Here is an 18,779-nt window from a genome sequence, read left to right as displayed (position 1 = left end):
ATGTCTCTCACTACAAATGACACTATAAAACATATTTAGGACACATCTTCCTTTATGGCATGCATGGTAACCATGCAGAGAATGAGGAGGAAAAAGGGTGTCATTCTAGGTGTGAATATATTACACCTCCTGTTACGTAATCCTTAGTTGATTGTATATAATGGGGTGCCTATGAGAAATGCATTTGGACAGCTGGAAGGGGAAGTTATAAATTACTTTACAGGGGATTGACACAAGTCATACCTAATAAGCATGTATATGAGACATAGCTCCACCTTTAGGTATGGTCCTATAATACACTGACATATGGTTACAGGAATCACATTATTGTCAAACCAAGCTCCTCAAAAATACAGTTCCTGGAATGCCTTTGTATTATTCAGCTGCAGAGTGAGATCATAATTGTGCAAGCCTTTTGTTCTTATTTTTTTTTTTGATTTTTGTCTTACCACTTGGCTGTACATCTGTAGTTTTACTAGATAGAAGTAAAGGGGAGCAGGAGGCATGCCCTCCTGCAAATGCATTGTTTGAACTTATTTCTCCCAACAGTGTTAGGGGTGCATCATTGGAACTGTTTGACTCATCTAGTCTACTATTTGAAGGCTGTACCTTAACTTCTCACTGTTAATCCAGTTCTTGTACATATTATAAGCTAAATGTAATGTTCTCAGGGTGAGGGATACATCGCTGACTTGTGGCAGGATCAGTGCAGAGTGATGATTACAGTAATCTATAAACTCCTACTACTATACCAGCTCCAGCTACTATGCACTACTTTACTTAATCTGCTCCATTCAACTAGCTTTGTATACAGGAGGATCAAAATGGAACATATGGAGCTGCATAATATGATCACATCAAGGTTAACATTCATGTCCCTAGAGCTTTGGCCTGCACTACATGTTGCTGTCATTTAATTTCTTTTATCCAGCTTATTAAGTACTTGCATCAGGTATGCTTATCATAGGTCAGGGTTATCGCATATGCCAGCAAATTTCCCATTGATTATAAGTAACCATTTGAATTGTCAGGACCCTTTACAGCAAGTCCTGAAACATACAGAATGAATGGCCAAAAAATGGACTTAACATATATTAAGTCTGACATGGCCATTTCCTAAAACATTCCCATTTCTCTGAGGTATGGTGATCTCACAGTTAGTATATATATATATATATATATATATATATATATATATATATATATATATATATATATATATATATATATATATGTGTCTGAGGAATTCAGGGGGGCTTGCCCCCCCCCTGCTAAAATGAAGTTTAAAGGAAAAGAGGGATCTTCAAGATCTTCAAGATTCACTCTTTTCCTGGTTTTTTTTTTTTTTTTTTGGTCTTTTTTTTCAGCTTGTCAGCACTCAGCACTTCAAGTGCCAGTATTTCAGTAGGGTGCCTTGGCGATGTCCTTTTGGATAAACAGACAAAATAAGGTTAAAATTAAGCCTGACTTCTATTAGATATTTTCATCTGACAATTATTTGTTAAACATTGTCCTATATGGTTTACTGTATATGTAAACAGACCACCTGTATATTGTAATCCTCTCAAATTCTGCATTCCTGATAATTTTTGATAATGATTTGGAAGAAAGTATAGGCTAGCACTTGTGGCTTCGGCTCTATGGTATCACCCATTTTTTAATCATACAAGAGTGTTTGGGATGATACCTGTTTTGAACTTTTGCACGTGTTATGATATTTAGTGCAGAGACAGCTGTATGTGAGCTGCCATTGCTTGGTATGACATGGGAAGTTCTGACTATTACTGGAATGCATCAAAGTCAGGTCCTGGCCCAGCACCAGATCAGAAGATATATACTCCAAGCTATGTGGGGACTTTGCGGGATTGAAGGGAGTTACTATTTAATTGGGGTATCTCCTCTATTAATTTTATTTTCATATTATTATTATTAGTCAGAATTTTGGAACAGCGTAGTGTGGTTGGCATGCTAAGCATTGTTTTCTAGGTGGGGTACTCACAGTGTATCTGTAAGCAGTTTTTTTTTAATAGTGTATACTTTATTAAAAATAAATGAGTCACTTGTTACTTAGACAGAAATGCATTACAAGTCCAGAACATCAGCAGCACCTCAAACAAAGCAGCAGCTGCTCTGTGTGTGATTTTCAGGGCACACACTGCACGGGTAGCCTGAGACATACAGGTAAAACAACAAGGTCATCCTGTTGGACTCAGCCTAGGGACGCTGACATGTAAAATGACTTGCTCAGAGTCTCATGGAAGACAAATAGAGACTAAGGGATCCATCCTTGACCATAAGCTGCAGCATATTAATAACTCACAGCCTTAAAGCTCTGTGCAAACTGCCAGACAAATCCAGTCTCGCAGTTCATTAATATATTCTGCACTGTATGCCTCTGATCCTGGGGTTATCCATTTTCCACAAGCTACTTGTCCACAAAACAACAAAGATGAGGGAGTAAATAATATAAATATCCAGCTTATTACTTCTGAAATAAAGGACAATGTTATAGAAAGCTTAGTCTTATGTTCTAAATGAAGATTGCTACAAGCAGCGATGGAAAGGTAAATAATGCAGTTTAAAAGGTGATTTATTTTACAGATATCTTCATGTTTTCATACTTACAGGCTGACCTTGGTACCATGCTGGATTCATCTTCTCATCATTTGACAGGCTAAAAGCTTTCTTGAAAACTGGATCATACATGTTGTTATCAATGAGACCATGGGATTCTGCATACATACCCTGAATAATAATATAATAAAATAGGAAGTACAGAAGATAAAAGTTTGTTTATCATCTGATGTCATTTTGTACATTGCAATTTCCAGGGATTGTTGTTTTAATGTTTGATTTCATACTTACCTTGCCTACTAGTACCTTGTTGATACTTTATAAATAAAATGTTATCATCTATTCACTAATTGATTCATTAATAAAACAGTATTTATTTATTGATATTATTTCATCAGAAAATACGTAAACATAAATGATGTATGAAGCATTTATTTGAGCTGACACTGTTCAAGTCTTGATGTCTTCAACATATTTTTCCAGAGGACATTCAACTAATGGAAAATGTGTGTACCAGATATGTTACCAAGCATATTAGCCAGAAGCTATTTATACTGATTTCCCTCAACAGACTACTAGATACCATTGGATCATAGTCTGGCTGTACCACCTTTGGGTGACAATCTTCTAAGATTAGGTGCACTAAGGTAGTTTAGGAACTGCCTCACTCTCATTGACAGTGCAGTATTATTACCAGACATAGAATACACATACAAGAGGTGTAGATACATATTTAAACTGGAAGCATACCCCTAACATCCATTATGTACCCAGGTTGTCTGTGCTTACTACACACCCACACCACCATATTATCCCCCATACAATCACATCACACCATTAACACCAAACGTACTTATGCTGAGTCATTAAGAAAGTCCATCCCAAAGCCTCCTAGGCCTCCCAGGCAATAAACAACAGTGCCTAGACCACAGCAACACTATTACTCCTTACCCACTATTACTCCTTACCCACCAATCACACTACTGCATCCACCACAAGCAAGGCTCATGAAAGCAGTAAGCAAAAGTCCATAAGACAGTCACAGCATACTGATGCACATGATTCATTCTTGTTATAGGCGGCTCAATAGTTAGACACACTGATACAGCACCCACAAATGTATGCAAATATAAAGTAATGGTCACTGATCTCTCTGGTACAAAAATTTGTGATGTCACCAGGGCTCTAAGAGCCCTTCACTCCAGTTATGCATGTGACCTGTTTGTTGCACACATGCAGGTGAGCAATATACCAAGCTAGAAAATATGAATAATGACATGGCTGAGCTCTCCCTTTATGTTTTCCTGGCCAAGACAAGCAGTATTCTGCCATGGGAGTGAATGATGCTACAATATAAGCATAAAATAACGAACTTCAACAACTGTTTCAATAACTGATGTCATTCTAAAGGGGGGATACAATGTGTGTCAGCTTGGATCCAGATGGTGGACAATCCTAACCATGTTCATAGACATGGCATTTACCTCACCTCTCCTCTTAGGGCTTTTTTATACTGGTGGCCACAATATTTTCTATCCTCATAGTTCTTTTTAGGCACAGTCAGACTCCTGTGCCTACAAACATACAAATCTACACTCTAGCCAATATGAACATGGCACTGAACAAACAATTGTTTACAGTAACAAAAAAAAAAACCTGCCTGATAGAAAATATCCAAAAACATGGTTCCAGTCGGCTGCCAACACTCCCTCTCTGATTTGGTTTAATGTCTACCACTCATTCAGGCTCTTCACTGAAAGTGGATGTGCCACCAGTGGGGGAAGTATCTATATTTCTTCACAACCCCATCACCTCACAAATAATTAAAAAAGTTAATGACCTAGAACTCCCTGTTATTATTGCTAATTACAGAATCCCCTCCATGACCTCTCCAGTCCATGAAGCCTACCTTACCAAACTGAAGTCCTAAATAATTAAATCAAATACTATTATTATGGAAGATTTCAGTTATCCATCCATAATTTGGTAAATATAAACTACAAATATGCACAATGGTTCTTCAACTTTGGCAGTGCAAACAGTCTGAAAGAGATAGTACATTTCTCTCCGTCAGGCTCTAATCTAATCAATATGGCTCTTACAAATAGAGTTGCAGAAAGTTCTCATCTACTGTTACCTTATCACTGGTCAAATCAATCTACTGTGCCATAACATTTCCATATAAAACAACCACAGTTGCATCAAATTTTATTGTCTTCAGGGATTTGTTATACTATTCTCCATAAAAATCCAGCTCCAGATGCATCAGATTGTATTATCTGCAGAGTTTTCTCCAAACAAACCTCCTACACCTAGCTGATGGCCTAAGAAGTTTTAAGTGGCATCTATCACAAGGGGAACCTACAGATAAAACATATACCTATGTTACTTTTTTCTATTCCTACCTAAATTTTACATCAAGAAATGTGTCCTATTCTGCCACAAACACAATGCTAGGTTTAAAATAAGCCCCTGTGGTGAAACTTCAGTGTGAATACTCTCCAATAAGAAGAAATAACTTCTAGCCTTAAAGAATAAACTTATATTCCCCACAGTAGAAGTGACCTCAAAAGACTAAGTAATGAACTAAGATGGATGGTCAAAACCCACAAGACGAAATATGAATGAAACATTGCTACATTATCCCAGGACATGTCAACATGCAACTCATGTAGACTTCCTCTTAGTAAGTAAAGGGCACAGGGGAAGAATGAGTGATTGAAAAGTCATACCCAGTGAAAGAGTCAGCTCACAGCATAAACCACTGATTGCCACAATCATCTGCAAGCAGTGGTCAGAGAAGGCTTTAAGACAAGAGAGAGACCAAGGTGAAGACCTGGAAGTTAAAAGGAGAGAGCGCACAAGAGTTCAAGGAATTACTCAGGGCTCCAGGGCTCTTGCACCTTAGGAAAAAGAGCAAATGGGGGAAGTTAAAGAAGAATGGCAGCGCCTCAAAACAGCATTTGTTAGGACTACAGAAGAGATACGTGGCCGAGCCAGATATGGAAATAAGGTACATAAGGAAAGCTGGTGGTGCAATGTAGAAGTCCAGGAAGTCAACAAAAGAAAGAAGTGCAGAAAAAAACTGGGAGATAGTAAAGATGGACCAGGCTAGGAAGGAATACTGGATGGATAACAAAGAGGCTAACAAAAGAATTTCAGTGATAAAGAACAAAGGATAAGAGGCAATCTATAAGTTTCTGGAAAGTGACTCAGTAGGTGGCACAAAGAGACTGTATCAGGTTGTAAGGCAAAGACCAAAAGATAAAGGAGATAGCCAGACACTCTTCATAAGGGATGCCAGTAACAACCTGCTCACCAGTCCACAGGAAATCAAAGGCAGATTGAAGAAGTATTTCCAGCAGCTTCTGAATGAAGAAAACCACAGAAGCTGTACTGTCTTGAAAGAAGAGGAGGAGCCCACCCTAGAAGAAGTAAAAACAGCACTAAGGAAAGTGAAGTCAGGGAAAGCAGCAGGCTCAGATGAGGTCACAGCAGATATGATGAAGATGTTGAGTAAGACAGGGGAGAAAGGGATCCTGAGGGTACTAATAGCAGTATGCAGAGACTGGAGTATCCCAGTGTACAATATGAAAAGGCCCATACCTCTCAACTGTCCAGATGTTTGCAGAATGTCCAGATTTTCACCTCATATTTTTGGTCTGTTCCTCATAAATTTTGAGTTTTGTTCCTAGCAAATCTCTGAGGATTGAAGTCACTAAATAAGGACATACATTTGCATTTTAGACTTCACATCCTTCAGAAAATGCATGCTAACACAAATCCTGTTCTTATAGCAATGTTCTAATGTTATGAGCAATATTTAAAATCTGTCCATATTTTTGTTCCTCTGCCCTCCCCCAATTATTTTAGATTTTTCCAGATTCCTTGTGCTAAAAGGTTGAGTGATATAGAAAGTGGACATCAACAACAGTGGGCAGTACAGAGGTACTGAACACCAATAAAAAAGCACAAACTCCCAGATGCTAAAATACTAGACAACAAACAAGAAGGTTCTTCTTGTCTGTAGTTCTGAGGTATCGAACTTGTTTCACTGTCTAAAGTTCTGGAGAGGGTAATTGATAAATGAATACACAGAGCAGTAGAAAGTAAAATGAGAGATGAGCAGTTCAGATTCAGATCAGGATGCAGCACAACTGACCCAATGTTTACAGTGAGACCTAAGAAGCAAGAGATGAGGAAAGAGTCCAACTGGGCATTCCTAGACTTGGAGAAATCATATGACAAGATCCTAAAAAAAAAAAAAAAAATGATTTGGGCAGTCCTGAAATGGTTTGAAGTCCCAGAAATCTTGGTAGAATTAGTGCAGGCTATGTACAATGACGCAATGGCCTGGGGTGGTTCATGATACTCGCTGCTGGGCTGCAGCCTCCCCAACTTAAAAAAAAAAGAAGTGTGCTTTGACTTTGTAGTGTTCCAGGTCTGAGGAGATCAAAAACATCTGCTTCTTACAATTATTGAGCTATTTTAAAAACAGTCCAGCATTAGATTTCCTGTGTGTGTGTGTGTGTGTGTGTGTGTGTGTGTGTGTGTGTGTGTGTGTGTGTGTGTGTGTGTGTGTGTGTGTGTGTGTGTGTGTGTGTGTGTGTGTGTGTGTATGTATATGTTAGTGAGCATACATGAATAAACTTCCAATGAGGCTTTTAGAGGAAATGTTTCATTCTCATGTCATTGAAGTGCTTGTGCATACATGGGCAAACTACAGAAGGGGTCGTTGGAGGAAATGTTTCATTTTGTTGTCAGTAAAGTGCTTGTACATACATTGACAAAGTACTAAAGGTGATAATTAGAGGAAATGTTTCATTTTGATGTCAGTAAAATGCTTGCCAATATATTGGCAAACTACTGAAGGGGTCATTGGGGAAAATGTTTTAGTCTGATGTCAGTGAAGTGTTTGTGCATACATGGACAAACTACTGAAGGGGTAGTTGGAGGAAATGTTTTATTTTGGTGTCAGTGAAGTGCTTGTGAATACATTGACGAACCACTGAAGGAGTCATTGGGAGAAATGCTTCATTTTTATGTTGTTGAAGTGCTTGTGCATACATGGACAAACTACTGAGGAAGTCATTTGTGGAAATGTTTCATTTTGATGTCAGTAAAGTGTTTGTGCATGCATTGACAAGGGGTGACTGGGGGAAATGTTTAATTTAAGTGATGAACATACAAGGGTAAACTATTGAAGGGGACACTGAGAAATGTTTAATTTAAGTACTTGAGCACTTGAGCATATATGGACAAACTATTGAAAAGGGTCATTGGGAAAAAGTTTCATTTTGGTGTCAGTAAAATGATTGCCAATACAGGAAAATGTTTTAGTTTGATGTCAGTGAAGTGCTTGTGCATACATGGATAAACTACTGAAGAGGTCGTCGGAGGAAATGTTTCATTCTGATGTCAGTGAAGTGCTTGTGCATACATGGACAAACTACCGAAGGGATTGATGTGGAAATAATTGATGGCCAGCCACTGCCAATGATTTAAGTACAAATAGTGTTCGGACTCACAGTATACCTTTCAACTGTCCAGATTTTCACAGAATATCCAGATTTTTGCCTCGTGTTTTTGGTCTGTTCCTTATAAAATTAGTTTTTTGAATATCTGTGGCAAATCATTGAGGACTGAATTCACTATATAATGACAGACATTTGAGTTTCAGACTTCATGTCCTTCAGAAAATGCATGGTAAAACAAGACCTTTTATTCTAGCAACTTTCTAGGTTTATGAGCAATATTTAAAATTTGTCCCAATTTTTGGGGCTTTGTTCCCCCATTATTTTTAGCTTTCTGCAGATTTTTTGTGCCAAGAGGTTGAGAGGTATGGTTTCCAGTGGACGTTTGTGGGCATCAGGGTTCAGCTCTGAGCCCACTGCTGTTCATACCGGTGATGGACTACATTAGCAAACAGGTCAGAGGGGACATATTAGCAAAGATGCTGTATGCAGACAATATCTGATTTGATTTGCATTCTCTGGATTAGGATCCTCATCCAAGCAGAGTTCCTCCCTTACCTATTTAAGCGCAACTTGGACCAATGGATGGGTAATCAGAAATTCACCCCTGGTCTGGCAGATATATCTCTGATGGAAACAGGCAGTCAGTAAATCACCCCCTATATAAATCAAATTTGTGGGTCACATTTGGGCTCCTCAGCTAAGCTTATAGGGCCCCTAGTTGTTGTTAGCCTAGTATATACCTATGAACCTATGAACCAGTGTGGTATTTCAGGCAGAAAGTGAGCAAGAACTTCAGTAATGGATAGGGAAATGTAATTCAAAACAGAAGGCACATGGGATGAAACAGTACAGATAAGACATTTGTAATGGCAAACAATGAGGGAAATCAGATAAAGATGAGAAGGGAAGATAGTGGAACTTGTTAGCAACTTCAAGTATCTGGGAGGGGTTGCTAAGGAGAATGGAAGTCAGAATGAGGAAGTAAAAACTAGAATCTGAGAGGCTGCAGACAATTGGCACAGCATGTCAGGGGTAGTAAATGAAAGAATGTCAAAGAAGATGAAAAGTAAGGTGTACAAAACAGTGGTGTGACCAGTACTACTGTATGGAACAGGAACATGTGCAGTAAAGGCAGAGTAGTTGAGGAAGATAGAGGTGATGGAGGTGAAGTGCTTGAGATAGGTTATAGGATGTACACTATGGGACAGACAAAGAAATGAGGATATCAGAGCAGAAGCCAAAGTTGCTCCAATTGCAGAGAAAGTCAAAGAAAACAGTCTAAGGTAGTTCAGGCACATGAGCAAAAAAACACAAGGCAATCTGGTGAAAAAGATTTGGGATAGAAAGGAAGAAGGGATGAGGAAACAAAGGCATCCAGCAAAGAGATGTATGGATTGTGTGAAAGACAACCTGGAACAGTCATGCATGACTATCGAATAAGGTAAGAGAGTGGAATTGAATTGAGAGAGATGGCGACAGTTGGCATGACATCCTGACCCCATCCAGAAAATGGGAAAGGAAGGTGATGATGATAGCATCATCCCAGGACAATCACAGAGTCTTCTTTAACTATATGAGAAATTTATAAACAACATTCTGCACTGTACTGGGTTTATATCCAATGGCACCACTAACTATGACCAAGGAAATCACAAAATACTAGCAGACAAGTTTAACTCAAACTTTTCCCCTCTCCTGTTTTCACACTCACACTATCCAGTCAGAAACACCCCCCCCCCCCACACACACACACACACACACACAGAATTACATCTCAACAAGACCTGTAGGCCCTCTGCAAAACTTAGAACAATAGCTCTGTGTGTTCAGACAACATGCCAGATTGTTTCATTTTTTTTAAATATAAAGCACTGACTCTCTGACTCACAGATCCATTCAGTCTTAACCTCTCCAATGAGTGTATACCCAGTGTCTCGAGAATAGCCATCATGGTACCCCAAAACAAGGATGGTACTATCACTGCCCCAGTTAACTACAGGTCAATTATCCTTACAAGTATCATTTATAGGGTCATAGGTGTACACTAGGCTAACAACCACTACAGCCCTTATAAGCCTAGCTGTGAAACCCAAATGTGACTCAAAAATGTGATTTATATAGGGGGGTGATTTACTGACTGCCTCTGTCTGTCAGAAACATAGGTGCCCGACCAGGCATGAATTTCTGACCCATCCATTGTTCCAAATTGTGCTTAAACAGGGATAGGAAGAAACTGCTTTAAAAGGATGGGAGCCTGTTCCAGAGAATGGAAATTCTCTGAGAAATATATATGTCTCTCCAAAATGTCCTGTCTATGTTGCAAGCAAAATTTAGGTCATTTAATCTAGATGTTCTGATGCTGTTTGTTTTGCAGATGTGCAAAACGTTTGTCAAAACAACATCCAGGGATGCTTTGTATGCTAGGCAAAGATCACCACTCAGAAGTCTGTAGGGCACCAAGTAAAGAGACAGGGCTTTGAGGCGATCAGCATAGGACATGTTTGATTTGATTTGCATTCTCTGGAACTGGATTGGCAGTGGATGACCATCAATTATTTCTACATCAATCCCTTCAGAAGTTTACCCATGTATGAATAAGCACTTCACTGACACCAATGTATTTTTTTTTTGTAAGGAACCTTTATAGACTTTCTAGTTGTTGCATGTGTCTGGTCAGGTACATATCATTATACCCTATGATGGGTCTTATGAGGGCCAAGTACAGTGGTATGATGACCTCTCTGGACCTACATGCCATGCCCTGCTTATAAGTTGATCAAAACAGAGGGATTTTATTACTACCTAGGTTACTATCTACATATGTTCACAGATCCTTGACTAATGGATCAACTTTTAGTGAAGTTTTATTGATGGCATAATTACCCTGGGTGGCCAGCTTCCCAAAATGTACTCTAATGCATTTCTTGGTGTTGAGTTTTAAGCCATGCCTTTGGCATCCAGCATTTGTCTGTGTTAGACCTTCCTAAAGGGTGTTCTCATCTTGGGAGGATTTAATGACTGCTCCAGTTTACAATTATTTACACACTTGGTTAGCATAAAGTAATGGAATGTATAATCATGGAACTTATAAATAAGGATATCAGTAGCTTACTAACCATTGAATCAAGCCAGTCTGTCTTTGTGAAAAGTAGATCATTCATGTTTAACCTGGCAGATGTCTTTGAGAAAGTCAGATAGGCACTGGATGAAGGTAAGACTGCATGGATGCCTATGTGGATCTGCTCAAGGCCTTTGATACTATTCTACATGTTATTATGTAAAATCTCACCCACCTGAGTGAGAACCCATACATAACTTGTTGGATAGTTAATTGACTCACAGACTTAGTGGCACACTCTCCTCTAAAAGTCTCATCACCCGTGGCATGCCTCTGGGTTCTGTGCTAAGATCATGACACTTTGGTATGTGCATAGCTGATGTCAAAGGTGTTACGAAGGGACTCCAATTGACTAAGTTTGCTGATGACTGAAAACCTGGACCAGCTATCAGCTAACTAGAAGACTCACATATCTTCCAAAATAAACCTACCCCTCATAAACTCATGGTATCAGAACCACAGATTAAAGATAAATAGAAAAAATACAGTATTGTACTCATCGGGAAGCAAGGACACCCCAGCACTGACCACATGAACAACAACCCCTCACAGTAAATGCTGTCATTAAAGATGCAGGCACAATCATAGTCATTGATTACCATATGTCAATTATAGTTAGGAAACTATGCATGTCAAAAGAAGACATTGTCCCTTTATACTCCTCCCTCATTAGACATACACTTGAATGCAATCCTCCTTTGTCATGTTCATATCCAAGAATATTGCCCAAACAGAAAACCTTCCAACATTTTCTCACAAAGAAAATCTTAGTAGCTCTCTAAGCCACCCAGAATGATTACAAGTCCTTTTAAACTACCCTTTATCTTACAGACATCTTTGAGGTGATCTCTGTTGGCTTATAAACTAGCAAATAATCCAGTCCTACATGATAGTGTATATATACAGAAAACTGGCAGCACTACAAATACCCATTCTGGACAATGAAATCTACATTGTAGTGTAAACAGAACTCATTGAAAGCATCACTACTTCTCCCAGAGAATATTCTACTGAGGTTGGAGGAATAAGCTTCCTCCCCACATCAAACAAAGCAGCCCCAGTTCTCTTGACTAGTAACCTCAATGATTGAATGGGGAAACATAAATTAACCCCTAGTCTTGCTCCCACTACTGCAGGGCAGGGGCAGCAAGTACTGGGAAGTGCACTGCTATACTGTAAATGGTCAGCTGGACCGATTGCCTGCTTTCTAAATATGAGCCTATGCAATGTGATAAATATGTAACACAAAAGAAAATTAAAATTTCTTGTAAAATATGTTGTTTATATAAATAACATTTATGAACATGGGATAAGAATTTCTACCACCTACCTAGACCTTTACATATATACATACATACAAGTATTTCAAGCACAGGCATTAATGCCCTTCTAGCCTGCCAATATACCAAAACACTTGTTCCCATAATAAATGTCCAGGCTGTTCTTAAAAATATCTAAACTAGTACTTGCTTTAATGTTATTTGGTAGTCTGTTCCATGCATCAGTTACTCTGTCAGAGAACCAATTAGTACACTTCTCATTCCTATAGAATCTTCTACATAGGTTATCTGATGATTCTCTAGTACTTTTTGATAATCCTTAACATTCCCAGATGAAGTTGTCGCTACATGCCCTATATACTTGAATAAGATCTCCTCTTAAACATCTATAAGAGACACTGTACAAGTTCAAATATTTCAGTCTTTCATAATAACTTAAATTTTCACATCCATGGATACCCTTGGTATATTTCCACTGTACTTTTGCCAGTTTACTCATGCTTGTTTTCTTATAAGGTATCTCATATGCTTAGCTTTTGATATATTTGTCAATGTATTATTCTCCTATGCCCAAAATGGTCAATTTAGTCAAGTTCCTTTGCAGACATGCCCTATCTGTAGCACATGTAATCAGTTTACCCAATTTCAGGTCATCTGCATACAGACTGTAGAACACCTCAGATGAAAAACTTAGATCTGAAAGATACAATCTAAAAAGTAAGGGCCTGGGACAGAGCCCTGTGGGACACCGTGACTGTAACCAAGGATATCACCTGTCCAATTACTGTATGATACTTGCCATGCAGCTATCCATCCTGTCAAGAGTACATTGATACCTAGTTGTTCTGATTTATTGATCACTGTTTTGTGTATGACCCTGTCAAATGCTAAAGTTAAATCTATATAAATTACATCACAGCACAGTTTTTCACTCATAGCTGTTATTATATTGTAATAGAACATCATGTTATAGGTGGTCCTAGACCTATTTTCAACATATGCATGCTATCTGGTTCCAAGTCCCAAGCCTATCCAGTTCTAGCAATAACTTATCCAATATTACCTTCCCCATTATTGTTCCACAACATGAAAGTAGACGTAAGGGTCTATATGTCTCTGTGTTTTTCCTACTCCCCTTTCCCTTAAAGACAACTTTAGTAAGCACGTGTCTCCCAATTTGAGGACTCTCCCCATATTTATATGACCTAGTAATTAATAGATATAACAGTACAGTAAGTTCTTGCTGAGGTGTTTTTAGATCATTATTATTAATTCCATCTCCTCCCTGTCCTTTGTTTGGATCCAGTTGGCGCAATTCTTTTTCAGTATAATCTAATTTGATTCCGGTATCTGAAGTTACCTGGATGTCACTAGGACAAATTATCACCCCCTTTGGGAAGCCAAATTGTTTTGTATAAGATTTTGCAACTGTATCTTTAATCTGTTGTGTCTGAGAATAAATTTTAGAATCTACACACAGTTTATTAATTTGTATGACTTTACTCCATCCGCAGTTTATGTATCTGTAAAATGGTTCCATATTATGCTCAATATCTTTATATACATTTTCTTCAAATTTTTCTTGATCTTTTCTTACACTATGCTCAATCTGTTTGTCCAACTTGTTTATTTCAGTTTTCACAGTTGTAGTTCGACCTCTCTTCCATTTCTTATATTTTCTATCTCTCACTTTAATCCGGTATCTTGTTCTTATGGAAATATATACCCCTGATGCTATATACCTAAATCCTGATGTCAAACTTTTTTTTTCCACTTAAACAATTTCTCTTTCAAAACTTTGCACATTCCATCTGCAGTTTCTCCACTGAACACATCACTCCAGTTAGTTTTATATAGTGACTGTTTTGCTTCCATATAATCTGTAATTAATCTTCTGTGCATTAGTTTAGTCTTCAGTTTAGCAGAATTATCTAGCAACAAATTAACCTTCATAACCCCATGATCACTGCACATCAACAGTGGTAAAACTTGACATGAAGTAACAGTAATTTCTTTAGGAACATAAACAATGTCTAGTATGGGTTCCGTTCCCTGGTAGTTTTTTTTTTACAGTCTGAAGCAATTGCTGTCCTTGAACATATGTTGTGAATAATTTTCTTACTAATGTTGTTAAATTGAACAAAAATAACGTGTGGGATTTTGGTCTTGCAGGATTTGAAAGGTGATCCATATATATATATCTGTGTGTGTGTGTGTGTGTGTGTGTGTGTGTGTGTGTGTGTGTGTGTGTGTGTGTATATGTATATATATATATATATATATATATATATATATATATATATATATATATATATATATAAACTAGATTATACAAGTCAACTGGGCCTTGCCAGTACTCACCTTTATACCTCAACTCCTTTTTCATGAAGCAACAGGCCAGTCATACCAGTGGTATATTTGTGGATACCCATCTTGTTGTCTCTTTTTTTGCAGGCATAAAGTGTTAGATTGCTCAAGAGACATGCTAAGTACCATCATCACAAGCATCAGCCTACCCTTTTCCCATTTTCTACATGGGGTCAGGGTGTCATGTCAACTGTCACCAACTCTCCCTATTCAATGCTACTCTCCTGCCTTCTTCAACACTCATGCCTCATGGTCACAGGTCTTCTCTCACACAATCCATCCACCTCTCTGTCAGATGCCTTTGTTTTCTCTTGCCTTCTTCCTGTCTGTCCCAAATCTTCTTCACCAGATTGTCTTCCTACTTTTCTGCATATGTACCCAAAGCACTGTAATCTTTTCTCTTTGACCTTTTTCTGCAATTGGAGAAATTTTGGCTTCTGCTGTCATGTCCTCGTTTCTTCATTTGTCCAGAGTATGCATCCCTACCACCCATCGCAGGCACTTCATCTCCATCACCTCTAGCTTCATCAACTGCACTGCCTTTACTGCCAAGGTTTCTGTACCATACAGTAGTACTGGTCACACCACTGTATTGTACACCTTAATCTTCAGCTTTCTTGGCATTCTTCTGTCATATACCACACCTGATAGTCTGTGTCAGTTGGAAGCAGCTCCTCTATTTCTAGCTCTGACCTCTTCATTCAGACGTCACTTCTCCTCAACCACCCCTTTCAGATACTTGAAGCTGTTAACCTGTTCCACTATTTTCCCATCTGTATTAGTTCTCAACTTCTTCTAATTTTCCTCATTTACTGCCTACGGTTTTGCATCCCATTCAACTATCCTTTGCTGAAGTTCTTGCTCAGTCTGCCTGTAATGCCACATTGTCTGCATATAGCAAGTTTGTTGATCTGTCCCCTCTGACCTGTTTGCTAATGTGGTCCATCACCACTATGAAGAGCAGTGGGTTCAGAGCTAAATACTGATGCACACCCACTCCCACGGTGGGGGGGGGGCCTCTGTGTGAAACCGAACATTGTTCGTACTTGAGTCATTGGCCTTTGTACATAGCCTGCACTAATCCTACCAATGTTTCTGGGACTTTGAACCACTGCAGGACTGCCCAAATCAGCTTTCTTGGGACCTTGTCATATGCTTTCTCCAAGTCTAGGAATGCGTAGTTGGAGTCTTTCCTCATCTGTAACTTCTTTTCAAATATCAACTATGCAAACATTGGGTCTGTTGTGCTGCATCCTGATATGAATCTGATCTGCTCATCTCCCATCATACCTTCTGCTACTCTGATTATTCATTTATCAATCATCATCTCCAGAACTTTCATGCAATGTAACAGGGGTTTTATACCTCTGTACTGCCCACAGTTGTGAATGTGCCCTGTGTTGCTGAGTACTGGTACTAGTATGCTTATCCTCCAGTCATCTGGGATATGGGTTTTTCTCCACCATGCTATGAATACCCTCAGAATCTATTTTCCCCCTGTCTCACCCAGTATCTTTAGTAAATCTGCTGTGACCTCATCTGAGCCTGCTGCTTTCCCTGACCTCATTTTTAGTGCTGTTCTTACTTCTTCTGTGGTGAGCTCCTCCCGTTTCTATAATTGTAGGCTGTTCATGTGACAGTATAGCTTCTATGAGGTTTTCTTCATTCAGAGGCTGCTGGAAGTAGTCTTTCCATCTGCTAAACACCAGCCACCCAGCAGCTTATTGTCACTAGGCTGCTGGGCTTATGGCAGGCACACACTGGCAAATAGGAGCACATACAACCTCCCACCTCCTCAACCCCCCAGAAATACCCATGCTCGTTTAGTGACATTAGTCAACACAACTGAATAACCTAGAGCTATATTTTACACCGTTGAATGGCTAGCCCTGCCATGGCACACAGTCTGTGATGCATGCTCTCTTATCTTGAGGGTACTCCAATACTGATGATATCTACAAATCCTACCCCTGTGGGGCACCATCTAGAGTCTATGTTGCTGCCCACAGCTCCAGCCTTTGATGTGTTTAAGATGGAAACAGCATGTTTTTCAAAGGTGAAAGAACTCCACAGAGACACAATGAGAATATGAGGCATTGGCCAGAGGTCACGATCAAACCTTGTACCTTGTGCATGGGAGGTGAAGACTTTAGCCTTTATGCAAACTGGTCTCTTGCAAGACAAACATGTGTCCCCACCATGTTCTGTTTATTTCCTGATGCAAGTTTAAATCCATAGTTCTAGTATTATTCAGACTGTTTGATTTGTGGGGAAATAAGAGATCTTGGACAAGTGTATCCCTAATGGCCCAAAACAGTAGGCACTGATCACCCCTATAGAGTCTATTGGACACTGAATAAAGAGAAGTACTACCAGCATCTCCTGGTATCTCTTGTCATTTCAGTCCATTGCCTTTTAGTAAGCAACCACTGGGGACTCTCCACGTGCTTGATATGAATCATAAGATACATCCCAAAAGGGGCAATGTATTCAATAATAGGTCTGATGAGTGCAGACTATAGTGAGTTAAGAACTTCATTGGATCTAGATCAAATGTCTTTTGCAATTAGATGTGCCAGGTAAAACAACTTCCTAACCAATGTTGCAATGTGATGGACAAAGGCAAAGGAATTATCTACCCACATGTTCCAAGGTCTCTCTATAATATAATATGGATAAAGGTATTTTTTATCAAATGTGATGATATTGCACATTTTAGCATTTAGTATTAACCTGTTTCTGAGCACTATTTTTTGACATGAACATGTTCCATCAGGAGCTTCTGCTTATCAAATAGGGACTTGAGGAAGACACCAAGTTTACAGTCATCTGTAAACTTGGTTAGTCAAAGATCCCCATTTGTAATTTGGAGATCTGCAAAATGTATGTCAATGAGCAGCGGTCCCAGAACAGAGCCCTGAAGATCACAACTGGCCACCTTCTTGTTTGTTGAGGATGCACCTGCCACCCTAATTACATGGGTTCTATACAGAAACCAATTTGATATCCACCTAACTACATATGTGTCACTCTGGTGCTCATTTAGAATGTTTATTATGTTAGCATGTTGTCTGATCTGTTAATGATGCATGTACAGCATGCCTGCTGCCTATGGCTTGAGTTACTCTTTCAAAGAAATTGATCAGATTCATTAGACAGGATCTATTTTTAACAAAGCTGATCTGATGGGGCTCAAGCTTTCTAAGATTTCTGAAGTCATAGTTAATTAGGTCAGGTATGATATACATTCCAAGGTTCACAGATGAAACTAGTCAGGCCTGTGGCTTGTGACTGTGCAGTAGCCCTGGGCAGGCTATTGGACCACTTACCTTCTTTTGCCTGCAGGTCTCCTGGTATAGTGATAGTACCACGACTGTGCATGACATGAGGGTCAGACACTTCCTTCTGGGCTGTACCAGTGCCTGGTTCAAGTACGGCATAACCAAACTCTTTAGGTGCAGGGGGAGTCAGGGGAACATAATCTGTTGCCAGTGTTGATACATTCCCCCAGGGATTCTTCCATTAGTGTTGTACTTGCAAGGAAGAGACAGAAGACCCACCATGTTACAGGTCAACAAAATGTGACTCTTTTCAACTGAGCTGGTGGCTATGGTTAGATCCATTATTCATGATTGATTACTGGATGATACCTGAGTTGTGAGTAGCACTGGTGCTCCCATCACCATTGAACCACAAGGATCCTGATTTTGAAGGGGATACAGGATCTGAGGCTTCTAAAGTATCAGTCTGACCAGTCAGCTTCCTCTGATGACTAGCAGGTTCAGAAACTCAAACAGATATGCTCTTTTCCCAAAGACTGGCGAGATTTGGGGATGTATTCTGTTTATGATCTTTTGGAGAATGAGGCCCCAGATGTGGCAACCTTCCTTCTATTGTTCTCAGGATTGGAGGAAGTTTTTAGGTAAGTGTGTCATTTTCTTATTCTTCTGAATGAGCTTCTGC

General features: G+C 39.2%; 1 protein-coding gene across 1 annotated transcript in view; it reads right to left on the bottom strand.

Moving 5' to 3' along the window:
- Window positions 1-18,779, bottom strand: part of LOC122798180 (ectonucleotide pyrophosphatase/phosphodiesterase family member 3-like) — an 835,307-nt gene that overhangs the window by 462,138 nt on the left and 354,390 nt on the right. Inside the window, exon 8 of the mRNA XM_044066922.1 lies at window positions 2,626-2,745. Within this exon, the coding sequence (XP_043922857.1) occupies window positions 2,626-2,745 (120 nt within the window). The remainder of the gene's footprint in view (window positions 1-2,625; window positions 2,746-18,779) is intronic.

The sequence above is a fragment of the Protopterus annectens genome, chromosome 3.part1 (genome assembly GCF_019279795.1).
Source record: "Protopterus annectens isolate FY-2018-M chromosome 3.part1, PAN1.0, whole genome shotgun sequence".
NCBI classification, from domain to species: domain Eukaryota; kingdom Metazoa; phylum Chordata; order Ceratodontiformes; family Protopteridae; genus Protopterus; species Protopterus annectens.
This window is presented reverse-complemented; position numbering and strand designations above follow the sequence as displayed.